Source organism: Erigeron canadensis, chromosome 7 (assembly GCF_010389155.1).
Source record: "Erigeron canadensis isolate Cc75 chromosome 7, C_canadensis_v1, whole genome shotgun sequence".
In the NCBI taxonomy this organism is placed as follows: Eukaryota; Viridiplantae; Streptophyta; class Magnoliopsida; order Asterales; family Asteraceae; genus Erigeron; species Erigeron canadensis.
The window spans coordinates 9,465,394-9,480,922 of record NC_057767.1 but is presented as its reverse complement, the minus strand read 5'-3'; the positions used below and the strand labels follow the sequence as shown (position 1 = coordinate 9,480,922).

General features: G+C 31.6%; 1 protein-coding gene and 1 long non-coding RNA gene across 3 annotated transcripts; both read right to left on the bottom strand.

Moving 5' to 3' along the window:
• Window positions 1-956: 956 nt before the first annotated feature.
• Window positions 957-1,833, bottom strand: LOC122606707. Its single transcript, XR_006324981.1, has 3 exons — window positions 1,780-1,833; window positions 1,274-1,348; window positions 957-992 (listed from the first exon to the last, which is right to left on the bottom strand). It is a non-coding gene; the product is annotated as an uncharacterized LOC122606707 (long non-coding RNA).
• Window positions 1,834-7,511: 5,678 nt separating this feature from the next.
• LOC122606571 (farnesyl pyrophosphate synthase-like) lies at window positions 7,512-14,667 on the bottom strand. Of its 2 annotated transcripts, XM_043779413.1 has the most exons (13): window positions 14,645-14,667; window positions 10,072-10,186; window positions 9,691-9,715; window positions 9,468-9,580; window positions 9,305-9,391; window positions 9,094-9,210; window positions 8,925-9,013; window positions 8,787-8,838; window positions 8,528-8,623; window positions 8,388-8,432; window positions 8,203-8,292; window positions 8,059-8,130; window positions 7,512-7,640 (listed from the first exon to the last, which is right to left on the bottom strand). In XM_043779413.1, the coding sequence occupies exons 1-13, from the start codon at window positions 14,665-14,667 to the stop codon at window positions 7,512-7,514; spliced, it is 1,053 nt and encodes a 350-aa protein (XP_043635348.1). The 2 variants fall into 2 exon arrangements, with proteins under 2 accessions (XP_043635348.1, XP_043635347.1); XM_043779412.1 differs by lacking the exon at window positions 14,645-14,667 and having other exon boundaries at window positions 10,072-10,191.
• Between the last annotated feature and the right edge of the window lie 862 nt (window positions 14,668-15,529).

Genomic DNA, 15,529 nt, shown 5'->3' with positions numbered 1-15,529 from the left:
CTTGATATAAGTCTTTTTGTCAAACATGTGGTTTAATATGTAATTTTCTGCAGATATGTCATAATTTGGGTCAATGGATTTCATAATGTTGTCATGATGAAGTAATAAGGTTTTTAGGTTGGTTAATGACCCGTTTCGTTATGAAACGTACATTTGATAAATTGAAAGCTTTTAAAAGTTATGTTGTGTAATACTTATCCATTTTGAATGTGTGGTAAATTGATTTGAGTTTTGGAAGTCAAATGGTGTGATTTTGTGATGCAATGGAAGTGTCAAAGTGATATTTTATTCAGGTTTTGCAATGATTTCGATGAGGGCAATAATGCCCCTCGGTGAGATCAGTTGTTTTGGTTCAGCACTGACTTTTGATCTCGACGAGGGTAGTTATGCCCCTCTGCGAGATCAAGTTTGAAGAGTTCTTTAAGTTTTCACACTGACTTTTGATCTCGGCGAGGGCAATAATGCCCCTCGACGGGATCAGGTCTGAAGTAAAAAAAATCGATTTTAATCAAAAGGAGTTTGGTCGTTACATTAAATAAAAGTGGTGCATAAATGATAGGTTAATGGAGAAAAATAATAGGTGAAAGAGATAACAAAGTGCATATGATGTGACAATGAAAGGACTCAACCCAAAAGAAAACATAATTATCAAAAACCAAATCTTTATAACTTATACTTAGAAAAATATGACCATTTTTCGCCAAAAAAAATCAAAGTTATCCAAATCGAGAAATGACACTTGGAATAATCTTAAAATGTTGTTAATAAACTACTATACAAGTTTCAGAACCCGAAAAGGCCAAATGAAGGCTTGGTAAAGATCATGTTCGAGGTCAGAGGAGGGCGGAAGATGCTGATTGCATGATCCGCAGTTGACCTGACATCTTCCGTGCTAGTAGAGTCAAAGTCCACGCAGCCTGCTTCACTCCAAAAGTGACATTTTGACATTTTTCATCATTTCAACTCATATTCAAACTTTCCCTTACCATTCCCTAATACAAATAAATTATAAACACATTACTTAACATTACAAAAGGTTTCAAATGTTCATGAGTAAGTTCTACAAACTTTACGAGTCATTTACCCATTTAGTCAAACATCCTAATATAACCAAGTTGTGATGAGTTACCAAAACACCATGCCTTCAAACCAATAAGTGCAGAACTTTACATGACCCAAGTTTACAAAAACATAGCAAATATACCGAGAGCCATATGAGGTGGGACTAACTAAGTTTCTACCAAAAATATCATTCTTCCAAGAAAGGCAATACCTTCAAATCTTCCAAAAGTAACTTCTAAGACTTCAAGCTTCAATCCACAATCTTAGTTCCTTCTTCAGGAACCGCCTATAAAAAAGTAAACATCTAAATGTAAGCAAAGGCTTAGTGAATATACTTGTATACATTTATAAACACGAAGGAGGGCAACAGACAAAGGATTATTATATGTAACCTATGTCACCGTCGTGTCATACTTACATACTCACATTTGTACTTTAACGCTATACATGGATCCATATAAGCAAATCAACACAATCAATATCACATACTTGGGATTCTTAGGCCCCATTCACAAGAGGTTCTTAGGCCTCATACACAAGGGATTCTTAGGCCCCATAACTCACATATCAAGAGGTTCTTAGGCCTTATACACTAGGAATTCTTAGGCCCCATTTAACATAATGCCCCCACATGGGCTATAACGCCAAATCGATTTCCATACATGAAATCCATCATATCGACCCAACGTATACATAAAGGTATGTAAATATACTCACCTCCTCCACGACTCGAACAACAACTCGATATAATGTCAATGCACAAATACAAGCTTCAACCTATAATCACATCATAATATGCATATAAGCTTACATTCACAATCATGACTAACTCAACTTAGTCATTCTTACATTCACTAGCTTTCCTAACCCAAAATCATCATACTTTATCATTGAGTTGCTTTTCACCCAAAACTTGCTTATTAAAAACAATCCATCATTATCATCATCACTTTTATCATCAATAGTTTAACTAGTAATAAACACCCATTTATTCTCAAAATCAATAATTTTTCATGCCAACTTGTTTATTCTTAGATAAATACATTAAGCAACTCAATAATAAACCTAAATGAGTAAGAACTTTGGGGAAAACTATTCAAAACTCAATTCCTAGCAAAATCCCCAATTTTGAAGTCTCAAAGAACCCTAATTCATAAAAAGAGATTAAAACTAGGTTAATGAAAATCAATACCTCAATAATGGAAGACAATAGATTAAGGTTTCCAATCACAATTTCGCCCCCTTTCTTCTTTCTAAATTTCGGTCACCACCTCCATCACACAAGCCCTCAATTTCTTTCAATTCTAATATGATTATTATTATTAACTCACTAGGAGAGTTCTTTGATTGATTAAGAGATTAATTTTTGAGAGAAAGGGTGGAATTAGTCAAGAAGATTCAAGAAAATAAGAAGTATGATAATGGAATGGTGAGTATTAGCTTAGAAGAATGGCCGACACTCTATGGGGTTGCCACGCCTCATCTAAAATTTTGGTAAGAAAAATACCCGCTGTGCACTAAAGTTCCAACTAAATTAATCTCATAACTAAAAATAAAATACTAGGAAATTAATTTAATGTCAAAACTATAAAAAGGGATTAATTTCTTTACCTTAAAAACTATTTGGATGTTACAGGCAAGAATAAATTCAGGTGGAAAGGTCGAATGGTTCAAGGACATAAAACTTTAAGCCTATTTTAGTTTTGTCACACAAAATTTTCTTTCTTAGATTTTTAACACAACAATTTTCTCTTCTTTCGTCCCCCTCTTTTCCTTCCTCCTTGGACCCTCATTCCTCTACTATTTCTTCTTCGTTTTCTTTTTTTTCTTCTTCTTTTAGTTTTCCTTATTTTGTTATGAACCTTAGGTCGTGTTCAACGAACAAGGATGGTGGTGGATATCGGATGTTGTAGTGAACAAAGGCGGTGGCGGTATCTAGTAGGAACCACAGTTGGTTATGGTTTTTAGGTAGTGGTGGCACTCGTTTCAAGTTCTTCGTATATACATATATACATATATGGGTAAGGTTAACATGAGAACCAAAACAAATGTTAGAATTGTGAGAACTATATTTTCCCCTTTTTGGTGTTTTTTTTTTAAATTTTTAATTTTTAATTTTTGATTTTTTACTTCTAATAAAAATCCATTCCAAGAAAAAAACTTCAAAGATTTTTTTTAAAAAATAAAATAAAATTGCATAGGTTATTTGTTGAAAAGAGATGGATATGGTAAGGACGTTTCTCATATCCGATCTAAAGGGGTTTTCACCGGACACATATTGAAACTGAATGGATTTGATGAACAACAATCCAAGCTAGAAATTGTGGTGGTGGATACAGTACAGACCTTTAACTCTGAGGGTTTGCCCATAGATATGGTTTTTTAGTGGTTCACAATTGTCACCTTTGTTTTGATTCTCACTTCACATATATATATATATATATATATATTGGATCACATGTTTTTTTGTTCATTCACATGTGAAACGTAATAAAAACATATATTGTAGTAGAAATTTTTTTTTCAAAACCTTATATATAGTCGTTTATCACATATGAACACAAAACGTGAATAAATTCATTCACAAGTTAACAAAAGGATATTTTGAAGGTTTCTTAAAAAACTTTCTTATACAACATACATTTTTATATTATTTTACATATGAATGATAAAAAAAAACATGTGAACAAATACATAATTTAAGAGTTCTCATGTTTTTTACAAAAAAATGTATTTCAAAATAAGGAAACTATATAGGGAGAGGTTATTTTAATAACCATTAAAAAGACAAAAACTTTTAAGAATTCTTTCATATAAGGGCTTTTTGTATTTTAATACTTCATTTTTAAATTTAAATAATGAATATAATTAAAAAAAAACACATCCCATGAATCAAGCTCAGTCGTAGCATTCAATTTCAAAATTTTTGTTACTTTATTAATTTTGTTAATTTACGTACTTTCTTATTAAGAATTCTTTTAATTATAATTTAAAAACATTTAATATTTCCAACCATTTTTTGAAAGGTTTTTTTGATTATAATTAAAAAAATGTTTCCCACCCGTATACATATTTACTCATACTATATGCTCAACATTTGCATACAGTTATTTGAATTTTTGCTCCATAATGTTCAATTTTTTTAGACGTGCATATAAATATTTTGTTACATATGATGAATTTTGTTAATCAATTAATCTAATCAAAACATTCGTTTATACAATACTTTGATAGTTTCATACATATGATCATCTAAATTTTACAAAATATTTATTATAAATATTTTGTATACATATGCTCACAACAATATACACATGTGATCACTTAAATTTCACGAAATATTCATTAACAAATATTTTGATTACATATTCTCACAACACTGTGCACATGTGATCACCTAAATTTTGACAAAATATTTATTTTCAATATCTTACATACATATGCTCACAGTACCGTGTACATGTAATCACCTAAATTCCATAAAATATTAATTTACAAATATTTTGCATACATATGTTCTTTGCACATATGATCATTCAATTGTTCATGCATATATGCCATATCCCCAAAGGCATCTTCACTTTTACAATCTAATATTAAATCGATAGCCGTCTTCATCATGTGTGAACCTAATGGCTAATGGCTAATGGCAAAAATAAAAAATAAAAATAAATTGAGAACAATAGATAACAAAAAGAACAATGTTGTTACATAATTATTTGGAAAAAACAATTGGAAATACACACAAATGACTCGTACTAAAAACATACACACTTGTAGTAATAGTAATACCAAATAATCTTTCAGTATATTTATTCATAAATCACCTAGTAATAATATTATTGTATTTTATATATATATAAAAAAAAACCTATTGTTAATAGTTTCAAATAATAAATAAAAATGAATTGCTAATACAAAAAGAGAAAAAATCAAACCATATGTGGGATTTCGTTCGGCCGCTCGACCGCATAAGAAACAAACAATATATAAATTGCTCGGACTCTTATGGTGATAATGGAGGATTAACCCAATTATCAGTAAATACTTTTTATGAATATTAAGTATTTAGAAGATGACTTTGCCAATCACTAAACCTAAATTCTATATTTGTAATTATTAGTGAAAAGAAATAAAATATTTAAATAAATTTGTTAACCTCCTGCATAATTGTAGGCAATGAGACGGTTTTTTACTTCCAACAATACCCTTTTACTTTTAATTCTACATTAATAATGTTTAATTTAATTACAATAATGCCATTGAATATTTTAACCATTGATTAAAACTTTAAAAGGTCAAGATTAATTCCAAATGACTCTTAAAAGTTCTTGTTATTATATATGTATATGGCTACCACTACAAAGAGAAAAAAATAAAATTATCTTTTAATCTAAGCCATTGAAAATAAACCCACAAATTAATCTTCACCATTTAAATTGAAAGTCAATTTACTTATTAATTATGGTAAATTTTTTATAATATTTAATACACCTATCTTTATACCATTAGACATGCCTTTGGAGTTTTATTAGCCATAGTTTTTAATGCAATGTTCGTCCATTACTTTTATAAAAATCCTTTTCCTAAACTGAATATTTTGTGATAAACTTTTAATGGATGAACAATTGAAAAAGCTTTAGAATAAACAAACTAATTGATCATGCATTCATAATAATAATTAAAAAAATCAATTAGTTATTAAGAGTTAAAAGATGGATATCTAATTGCCGTTTAGAAAAAAAAATTGCATCCATATCAATTTTTTTATTGTATCCATATGACCATACTCAATGTCATATTCACCAAATAAAAGGAAAGAAAAATATATAAATAAACAGATAAAATGGAAACAACAAAAGCTAATGAAGAAAAGAAACAATATGAAACTAGATCTCAAGGCTTCGTGTGATTGTTGTTGGTAAACAAATTACATATAGAGATGTTGAATTTTTGATATTGATCGATTTTTCTACATGGATTGAAATAATTTAGGAGCATATGAAAATTAAGAAAGAGGAAAAAAAATAAACTCAGGGAGAGATGATAGGGTAATGACATGGGGTCATGGGCTCACCTTATATTTATTATAACGCGAAAGGTATCCGTATAAAGTAACGGTAGTAACAACGACGATGACGGTTGTGGTAACAGTTTGTTTATTAATGTAAAAGTTATTAATATAAAAGTATAATGGAGATAGTTTTTTTTTGGCAAAAGTTACAAAAAACTTCTGGTGAGCAATTTCATTCTTGCCTCGGCTTTGGTCAACCCCGGTTGACCTAATTAGTTATAATCGGGTTGTTTTTGGGTCATGTGGCTGATAGATCACATGAGTTTTTTTGGGTCAAATGTGTTCTTTTTAAGTCAAATGGGTTGACGAGTAAATGGGGTAAATAGGTTGGTTTTAAGTCAAGTAACTAAAATAGGTTGTTTTTTGGTCAAGTGGGTTGATGGGTTGGTAGGCTAAATGGTTGATTTTGTGTTAAATGGGCCGACATTTTATTATGGTTGTTGGATCGACCTAGCAACCTAAAAATCCAACCAAGATCTGATTTAAAATAATCAGGTTGATGTGTTAAAAATTTATAATGATTTCAATTAAAAATTCAGGTTGGACCGGGTTTCAATGTGTTTTAAATAGATAGGATTATATTGTAACGTGGTCACCGACTAAATATAACGCAAAATATTAATGTAGTTAGTGTTTTTACAATGGTGGCAAGACACAAATTATAGTCTTTTACCATAAATTTCTTGCAATATCAATTTATTTGTTTGAACATCTAGATATTAATTAATTTCAACTATTATGTTTAGGTTGCAATGTTTTGTGTTACGTCTTATTAGTAAAAGTTGGATTCTTGCATTTTTTTTTAACTATTATATCTTTGTAGGTAAAGTTAAACATGTTTCGTGTACTCTTTAAGTATATATATGTATTGTCGATTTGTTTCTAACCCGGTCAACGACCGGGTATTGATCTAGTTTTAAAGGTTCTCAAGATAACTTTTCAATATATATATATATATAATCTATATCTGTATATATACATCTTTTGGGTGAGCTATATCCATGTTCAAATCTGTCAATAAACTATTTTTTTCCATGAATTCACTAGTATTAATATAACTTAATTCTAATCATACTTTAAATATTTGTACAACAAGTATGTTTGCATTTTGCGAGGCCAAACCCAACATAACATAACAATGGCTCATGGAACCTTGATGCAACTTTTTTCTGTTTACTATTTTAGATGTTAAAGTTGTAATTACTTTATTTGGTATTGTAAACATTTCTGAATTCCAACATTTGCTTGTTGTTTCAAGTGATGTTCTTTTTTATAAATGAAAATTAATTAGTAATTTATTGTGATGAAAGGACGATTGTTGAATTAATACAATACAAAGGCGATAAATACACACAACCTCATGGGACCAGAAGAGCTACTTTTGCCTCTTATATATCTTTCCCAGGTAAGATTTCAACACAGCTTGTATTGCTTTGCTCGGGTGAGCTTCAATCGATTTGATCAACTTCTCATGCATTGTCTTCTCGTAATCTTCGAACACAACCTATATGTCGTCCAACAGAATTGGATTAGAAGTAAGAAAATGTGTCCATAAGCTGTATGGTCTTCTGATTTACAAATACAAGAGGTGGCAAAATGGGTGGGTCGGATAGGTTGAGTTAGGAGTAAAGATGGGTAAAGTATTTGGACGGTTAAGATCCCCTCTAATACATTTTTTTCCAAGTTTTTAATAAATAGCTATCGAACAGAATGAGTTGGGGAGGTTTTATGCAATAAAAATACTATAATCGGACTTTCAACCTATTTGACCCATTTATGCTTAAGCAAATTTTATCTGCGTTTACCCATGAGACCTTGTTAGAGATTAAACAATAAACATATAGCCTTCATAATTAGAAATGAGTTGTCATTTAATATAGCCAATTCAACGAACACGTAGGAAATAGCTAGCAGCGAGATACCTGAAGGTTAAGAGCGTGGTAAAGTTCTTTCACTTTTACTATGCTAGTTGGATCCTTTTTACCATAGTTCTCCTGGATGCATAAGTTTAAGGGATAAGCAAAGTCACTTAAAATTGCGAAAATGAAGTCTTTAACAAAACATACATGTAGAAGTTTCTTTTGTTCCTCATTGGAAAGTTCTAATGCTTTTACAACCAACCATGAACACTTGAAGCCTTCAATATCTGTTCCAATCTGTAATAATGCATTGGACATACCAAGCATGAGTGACGAGTTGTATGTTTAAAGAAGCAAAGACCGAGATAGGTGATATAGGTAGAATATATAACCTTGCCAGTAATCTCAGGAGCACCAAAACAATCAAGATAATCATCCTACAGCCGAATTGGAGATTTTTAAGTAAAAACCAAACTATAGTTAATTAAATATAAGGGGAAATACTAGTTTCAAGTGACGGTGAACAAATTACCTGAGTTTGAAAATAGGTACCCATTTCAACAAGGATGTCTTTCGCTTGAACATGATCATCCAGATCCTCTCCAAACATAAGGAGTGCACACGCAACCTTCATTAGGAGAATAAGAATTGAAGTTAGTTCAATGTATGATCTATATTTTATCATCCAAATCAGCGACCCATATAACATGAACATACATTTTTGGATATAGAACATTCATGGGTTTAACAAAAAAAAAGTGTATGCTTAGTATGCAATACAGGATACTCACTGGAAGGTAAAACGAACAAAAACCAGTTTTGTACTGAACAATCCGGCGGTGACTGCAAACAGAACATGAAGTTGTACACTTAAGAATATGTAGCATAATTAAATAGACGGAGTGGAGTGTATATATGTCACTAATTACATCGACAAAGAATACTTAGAGAGATCTTTCTCTCCAGCAAGTGTAGTGATCAATTCTATCATCTCTCCAGAAGCTGTTTGGAACTCTACCTGCCAAACCAAGTGGTTAAGAGTTCTTGTCAGAATCAAATATTAAACATAACACCATTAGTTTTGTAACAGAAACATACCTCATTGAAGAGGTCCAGTAGATCCACATAGTAAGGCTTCCCTCGGAAATGTTTCTTTAAGATTCTAGCAATATGATTCCGAAGAACAAGTCCATCATTTACAGCGATCATACCAACCTAGGAGGAAATTTTAGTAGACTTAATAGTTAACATACACCATTCTCAATCACCAACCAGAATATATAGTTTCCGCTATCGTTTCATTTCATACCTTGGGTAATCTGAACCAACAGGGTTGACCTCTACGAGTATGGGACTCATCGATAATGTCATCAAGTACCATAGCATACGCGATAAGCTGCAAGCATAAACATCACGGATGGTTAATGAGTATCAACGATGCAAATGGATTTCGGCATTTTTGTTCTTAGTACCCATTCAATGCACCAACCAAGGGCACATGCAAGAAAAAATTCATCTTCTGTCAGTTCTTCTCCTTTTAGTAACTTGTAGCTGTCGACAACAGAGAGGCCTCTGTTCAACTTTCCTGAATACATTCGTAAGACAGAATTACAGAAATTGAGTCTGTATCGGTCCATATTTTCATTTTGCAACACTGAGGAAAAGAAGTACAGAACACTGAGGAGACAGAATTACCTCTAGGTACATTGTAGTCAAGCATCTGCATAAAATAAGCAGAAACACATAATTAGGCCTCATCTTTTGGAATGAAAGAAATATGTTTAAAAGCACTTTATTTATTTTTTATAAAAAAAACTTTAGAACACAACATGGTTTGAAATCTTATCACTACCTTTCTTTTTCATATTCTAAAATAAACTCAAGAACAATAACATATTGAGTATTTTAAATCGAGCAAACACATGACTGAAGTCTCTCTGTCGCTTCTTAGAGGTATGACTACTACATCCCGACTCACCAAATACCATCAGGCTCGGACTGGACATATCGTTGTGTTCGTAGATATACACAAACGTCTATATATAAGTAGTTGAAATGTAAAAAAATGTTACGTACCTGGTCAACCCATTGACGAGAATCATGATCAAACTCAAAACAAGGATCGTGGATTAGCTCAAATTTAAGAATTTCATAAACTTGCATGAATTTGGATTTCGTATCAATACTGCTGCTCATTGCAAACTTGTATATATATGGGCGTGTGGGTGGGTGAGTTTGGGTAATCACAAGGACTATTTGTAGCTAGCCAACATATATACTCGTATATATATAGATACATATATAGTGATTCTGATTCATTCTATATTTTGTTTCTATTATTATACATTTGGTATGAAATATATGTGAATAAATTAAGTTTTGAATGAGTTTCTTAATGATGTTATTTTATCAAATATTATATAATACTAATAAATTAAGTTTTTTAATGAGCTTCTTAATCATATTATTAAGTCCTTGAGCATTAGCTTAATGGTTGAAAGGTTGTCTCCTATTCACGGGGTCTTGTTTTTAAGCCTTGAAGAGAACATAGGAAGTCCCTTAATGAAGACTTAGCTTGGATATACATTTGTCGTGCCTTCGGGTGGATTAGTAGGAGTTTTCCACCCATCGAGTATTTTGAAATAAGCAATTCTACTTTGAGGGAACTCTTTAACGCAAACCTAGTTAAGACAACGTATATTAAACCTCTCGCTATCGAATCTCGATACGCAATTTCCAGCGATATTCACCTTAAAAAATATATAATATAAAAAAAGAAATTTACAATCAAAAGTCGAAGGCAAGGGACTCAAGGAATCAAACTTGTACACTTTAAATAAGATGGATAAAATATTATTTATGTGTATTTATGATAAGGTTTTATATATTAACTTTAAAAAATAAGTTATGTTTTTTTATATTCTATTATTAGTTTTAATACCCGTATAATGTACGGATTAACTATATATATCGATTGATTTTTTGTATTAAAATAAAAATGAAACATTACATGTATTTGATATTGGTATTTAAGGATATAAAATACTAATCTTCCATAATCTATCTATAATGTAACTAAAAAGGGGATTGGGAGTACACTTTAATCTCCCTCCTTTAGCCTAATTCTTCCTCCTAATTAATCCTCTATTTTTTTAACTAAACATTTGATAGGGGTTGACCTTATAATTAATTAAAAATAAAAAAAACATATTTTTTTTCTTAAAACTCTCCAACATTTTTTATATAGATACAACCTCGGAAAAAACCCTCATATATCTTAAAAAAAAAACTACGACAAAAGGGTTTTTTTTATTTTGTATATTTAGTTCATGTTTAATCATTATCATTTGACACTGAATTCTTATGTTATTATTGTTAATTTAGTTTATTATCCATTATAGGTTCTTTTTTATTTTGTATATTTAGTTCATGTTTAATCATTATTATTTAACATTGAATTCTTAAGTTATTTTTTTTAATTTAGTTTGTTGTCTATTATAGGTTCACTACGACTTATTCTCCAACTACAAAAAATAAAGTCACGTTAGTTCATCTTGAAGATCCTAAGCCAACACATGTTAACCATCACCTACGACTCCGTATTGTGCATGTTGGGTTGTTTCGAAATGGAAAAACGTAACCTGAAAAAAAAAACATTCGAGATGGTCTTTATTGATGAATTGATATGTATTTTTAAAATTTTTTAACATTTTCTCTACTATATTCCCATAGATCGAATGTATATATACATAAAAATTATATATTTATTTGATATAAAATTTGTTTATTTGAAATTGATATTTATGTTTTTATATGAGATAATTGCTTGGTTTAATTTGATTAATGTTCGGGGACATGAAAGTTCATAATTATTTTTATATGTATTATTGCATTAGTTACTTAGTTACACTATATGATTTTATATTTAAATCGTATAAGCATATATGTTTGTATGTTTACCAGTAAATGATAGTATATAAAGTTTGTTTTGATTATGTTTTTCGTTTTGATTTTGATTATAAAGTTTGCATATATATTGAGTATAATCATTAGACTATGGTTTTTGCAACTGTCGACGAGTCCATGAAAAACAACTAAAGATAGGCTGAACAAATGATATTGTGGTGATTCCACACTGTAAGGTCAGGAGGTTATTTACTTGATCACAATAAAGTTTTAGTTAAAATTTAAATTAAATGGATATGATGAGGTTTTCGCATGATACTCGAGGATTCAATGATAAGAGGCTACTAAAATATCAAATATATCATTTCGAACTTTGGGCATTCTTTTATTGGTAGTGATATATGATAGTATTACTTTGTGCTTCAGTATGTTTTTGATTTGGATTGGGGCATGCACCTTTTATAAGTACAGGGGACATGAAAGTTCATAATTGTTTTTATATGTATTATTGGGTTAGTTACTTAGTTACATCGTATAATTTTATATTAAAATAGTATATACTAAGATACCTCGCATATGACTGTAGAATTAATTTGTGATATTAGTCATGAGATGAAATTAATTAAAAAGTTTTGAACTTTGATTTGTGAAAGTAATAAATTTTGGATCTTTTATAATGGATGATCACGGTAACAATATGTTGTTTTGATATATCTTCGGTAATGAGGGATGAGGGTAATTACTAATTACACATGGTCTAGTATAGTGCCATAAAATTTTAATACTCAAAGAGTCAAATTTTAATACTCAAAAAGTTGAAGTTAATTAGAAAAATTAATTTTATGATCATGGATGTAGGTCTTTTAACTGCATGCATATTTTGTGTTTTTGTCTGATTTGATTTAGTTATCCTTAGTGTCCATGTTGCAGCTTTGACTCCTTTAGTCAACATCTCTTTTCCTGTTTAGAATGTTGGTTTAGCATATTAATGGTTTAAAATGTGTGTTGATCAGCCTCCTTTAAATATGTTCCTATTTGCAGAGCACGATCATACATGGTTCGGTCAATGGTGAATTGACGGAAAATTTTAGGAATATTTTAACGGGATAAAGGCATGGGAGTGTAACCAACTATGACCAAAAAACAATGTAATATACCCATCTACTCGACTTGCTATCTAGTGTAATCAGCTATATTTTTTGGGTTATGCAATGTAAGCAACCAGCTACAAAAGGTTTTCATCCGGTTTCCATCATCATCATCCTTACTAGTCTAACACTCGCCGGAAAAAATGGTAATTCACCGGAAAAATTAAAATCGCGATAACTCTGTTGTTTCTTCGAATTAAGACTTGAAACTACCACCAATCGACGCAAAAATTGATCCCGCACAAACCCTGACCAAAAGTTTTCTAATCCAACACTCGCTGGAAAATATGGTGATTAGCCGGAAAAATTAAAATCGCGATAACTTTGTTGTTCTTCGAATTAAGACTTGAAACTACCACCAATCGACTCAAAAATTGATCCCGCACAAACCCTGACCAAAAGTTTTCGAATCCAACACTCACCGGAAAAAATGGTGATTCGCCGGAAAAATTAAAATCGCGATAACTGGGTCTTGGCTTATATTCAATTCGGATGCTTCCATTCTATCTATTTTCAATACCCGGAAATATCACTTATTACAATTACTCCAAATCAGGTAATACCTGGCTCTTGTTTCGTACAGTTTGAATTTTTCCAATGAATATGAACTTGGATCGTCATTTTCTGATCTTCTTCCTCCTGCTGATGCTAATAATGGATGATCGTTGCTTGGGTGGATTTTTGTTGATTTCACCATTTCCCCTTTCCCTCTAGATGATCATACAGTTCATTGTTTGTTTTGTTGACCGGCGGCTGGTGAAGTGGAGTTCTCGTTGACCACTGGTGTAACACCCCGAGCTAGGCTCGAAATATTACCAAAAAGATATAGCGTATACATGGAATTATCGTAGAATAAGTCTAAATGAATAAAAGGGATCCGGTGAATCTAAAAGGACTGGACTCGATAAAAGAAGACACAAAATTTTTATTTTTTTTTAGTGTTTACTCACTGCGGCGCAGTGGGACTACACCTGCCCACTGCGGCGCAGTGGGCTCCTGCGGCCAACGATTCCAAAACAACCCCACTGCGGCGCAGTGGGGCTACACATGCCCACTGCAGCGCAGTGGGTACCTACTGCCCAAAATTTCCAAAACTTCATTTTGACACACTCCAATACTTGGAACACATTCGACACATTTCCAACCCTTTTAAAACCATATCTAAGACTTCAAATGGTATAAAACATCATTACATCATGATTTAACGTCAATACAACATTCACAACTTCCTTGACCACCAAATGGGTCAACCAAAAGACCTTTACAACCTAAAATTGTACCAACAAACTGAAGCGAAGTATTGCCAAACGACCAAAAACGTATCAAGAGCCATAAATGAGGTGGGACCTCTAATTATCTACGCAAAAGTACCAATCTACCTTCAATTCTTCCAAAAGACTTTAACTTCAAACTTCTAGTTAATCAACTCAGTTCCTTCTTTTGGAACCGCCTATAAGAAAAATTGAAACAACTAAAAATATAAGCAAAGGCTTAGTGAATATACTTGCATACATTAATGAACACGAAGGAGGGCAACGCACAAAGGACTATTATATGTAACCTATGACCCCGTCGAGCCATACCTACATACTCACCTTTGTACTTTAACGCTATACATGGATCCATATAAGCTAAACAACATAATCAATATCACATATCGGGATTCTTAGGTCCCGAAGGTTCTTAGGCCTCATACACAAGGGCTTCTTAGGCCCCACTAAATCACATATCGGGATTCTTAGGTCCCGGAGGTTCTTAGGCCTCATAAACACTATGCCCCAAATGGGCTTAACGCCAAGTCAATTACCACATATGGAAACTGCTCAACATCGTATGATAATTGACCCAACGTATACACAAAGGTATGCAAATATACTCAGCTCCTCCGCGACTTGAACAATAACCCGATAATATGGCAATGCACAAATACAAACTTCAACCTATAATCATATCATAATATGCATAAGCTTACATTCACAAACTTGACTAACTCAACTTAGTCATTTATATCATTCACTAGTCTTTTCTAAATCCAATTCCAATCCTATTTGTCATTGAGTTGCTTTCACTTTCAATAACTTCACTAGGTAGTTCAATCTACCACTTTCATCATCATTTCATTAAACTAGCAAAATCACCACTCTTTCATAATCAAAGTTTCAATGTCAATTATTCAAAACCTTAATTAAATTCATCATGCAACTCAATAACAAACTATAATATATAAGAATAACTCAAGAACCCTAATTAAATCCCTAAAACATATAATAAATGAAAAAGATATAATAACTCAATTCTAGCAAAATCGCCAAAATTGATGTCTCAAGAACCCTAATTAAATGAAAAAGATTAAAATTAGGTTAAGTGAATCAATACCTCTAGAATGGGAGATAAAAGATTAGGGTTTTCAAATCACAATTTCTTCCCCTTTCTTCCTTCTAAATTTCGGCCACCACCACCTTCACCACAAACCCTAACTT

Coding starts and splice junctions, on each gene's coding strand:
- LOC122606571 (XM_043779413.1), bottom strand. CDS start 14,667: ATGTATAGCGTTAAAGTACAAAG. Junction 9,014..9,093: donor TACTGGACCTCTTCAATGAG/GTATGTTTCTGT, acceptor TTGGTTTGGCAG/GTAGAGTTCCAAACAGCTTC. Junction 8,624..8,786: donor TTTGTTCGTTTTACCTTCCA/GTGAGTATCCTG, acceptor CTCCTAATGAAG/GTTGCGTGTGCACTCCTTAT.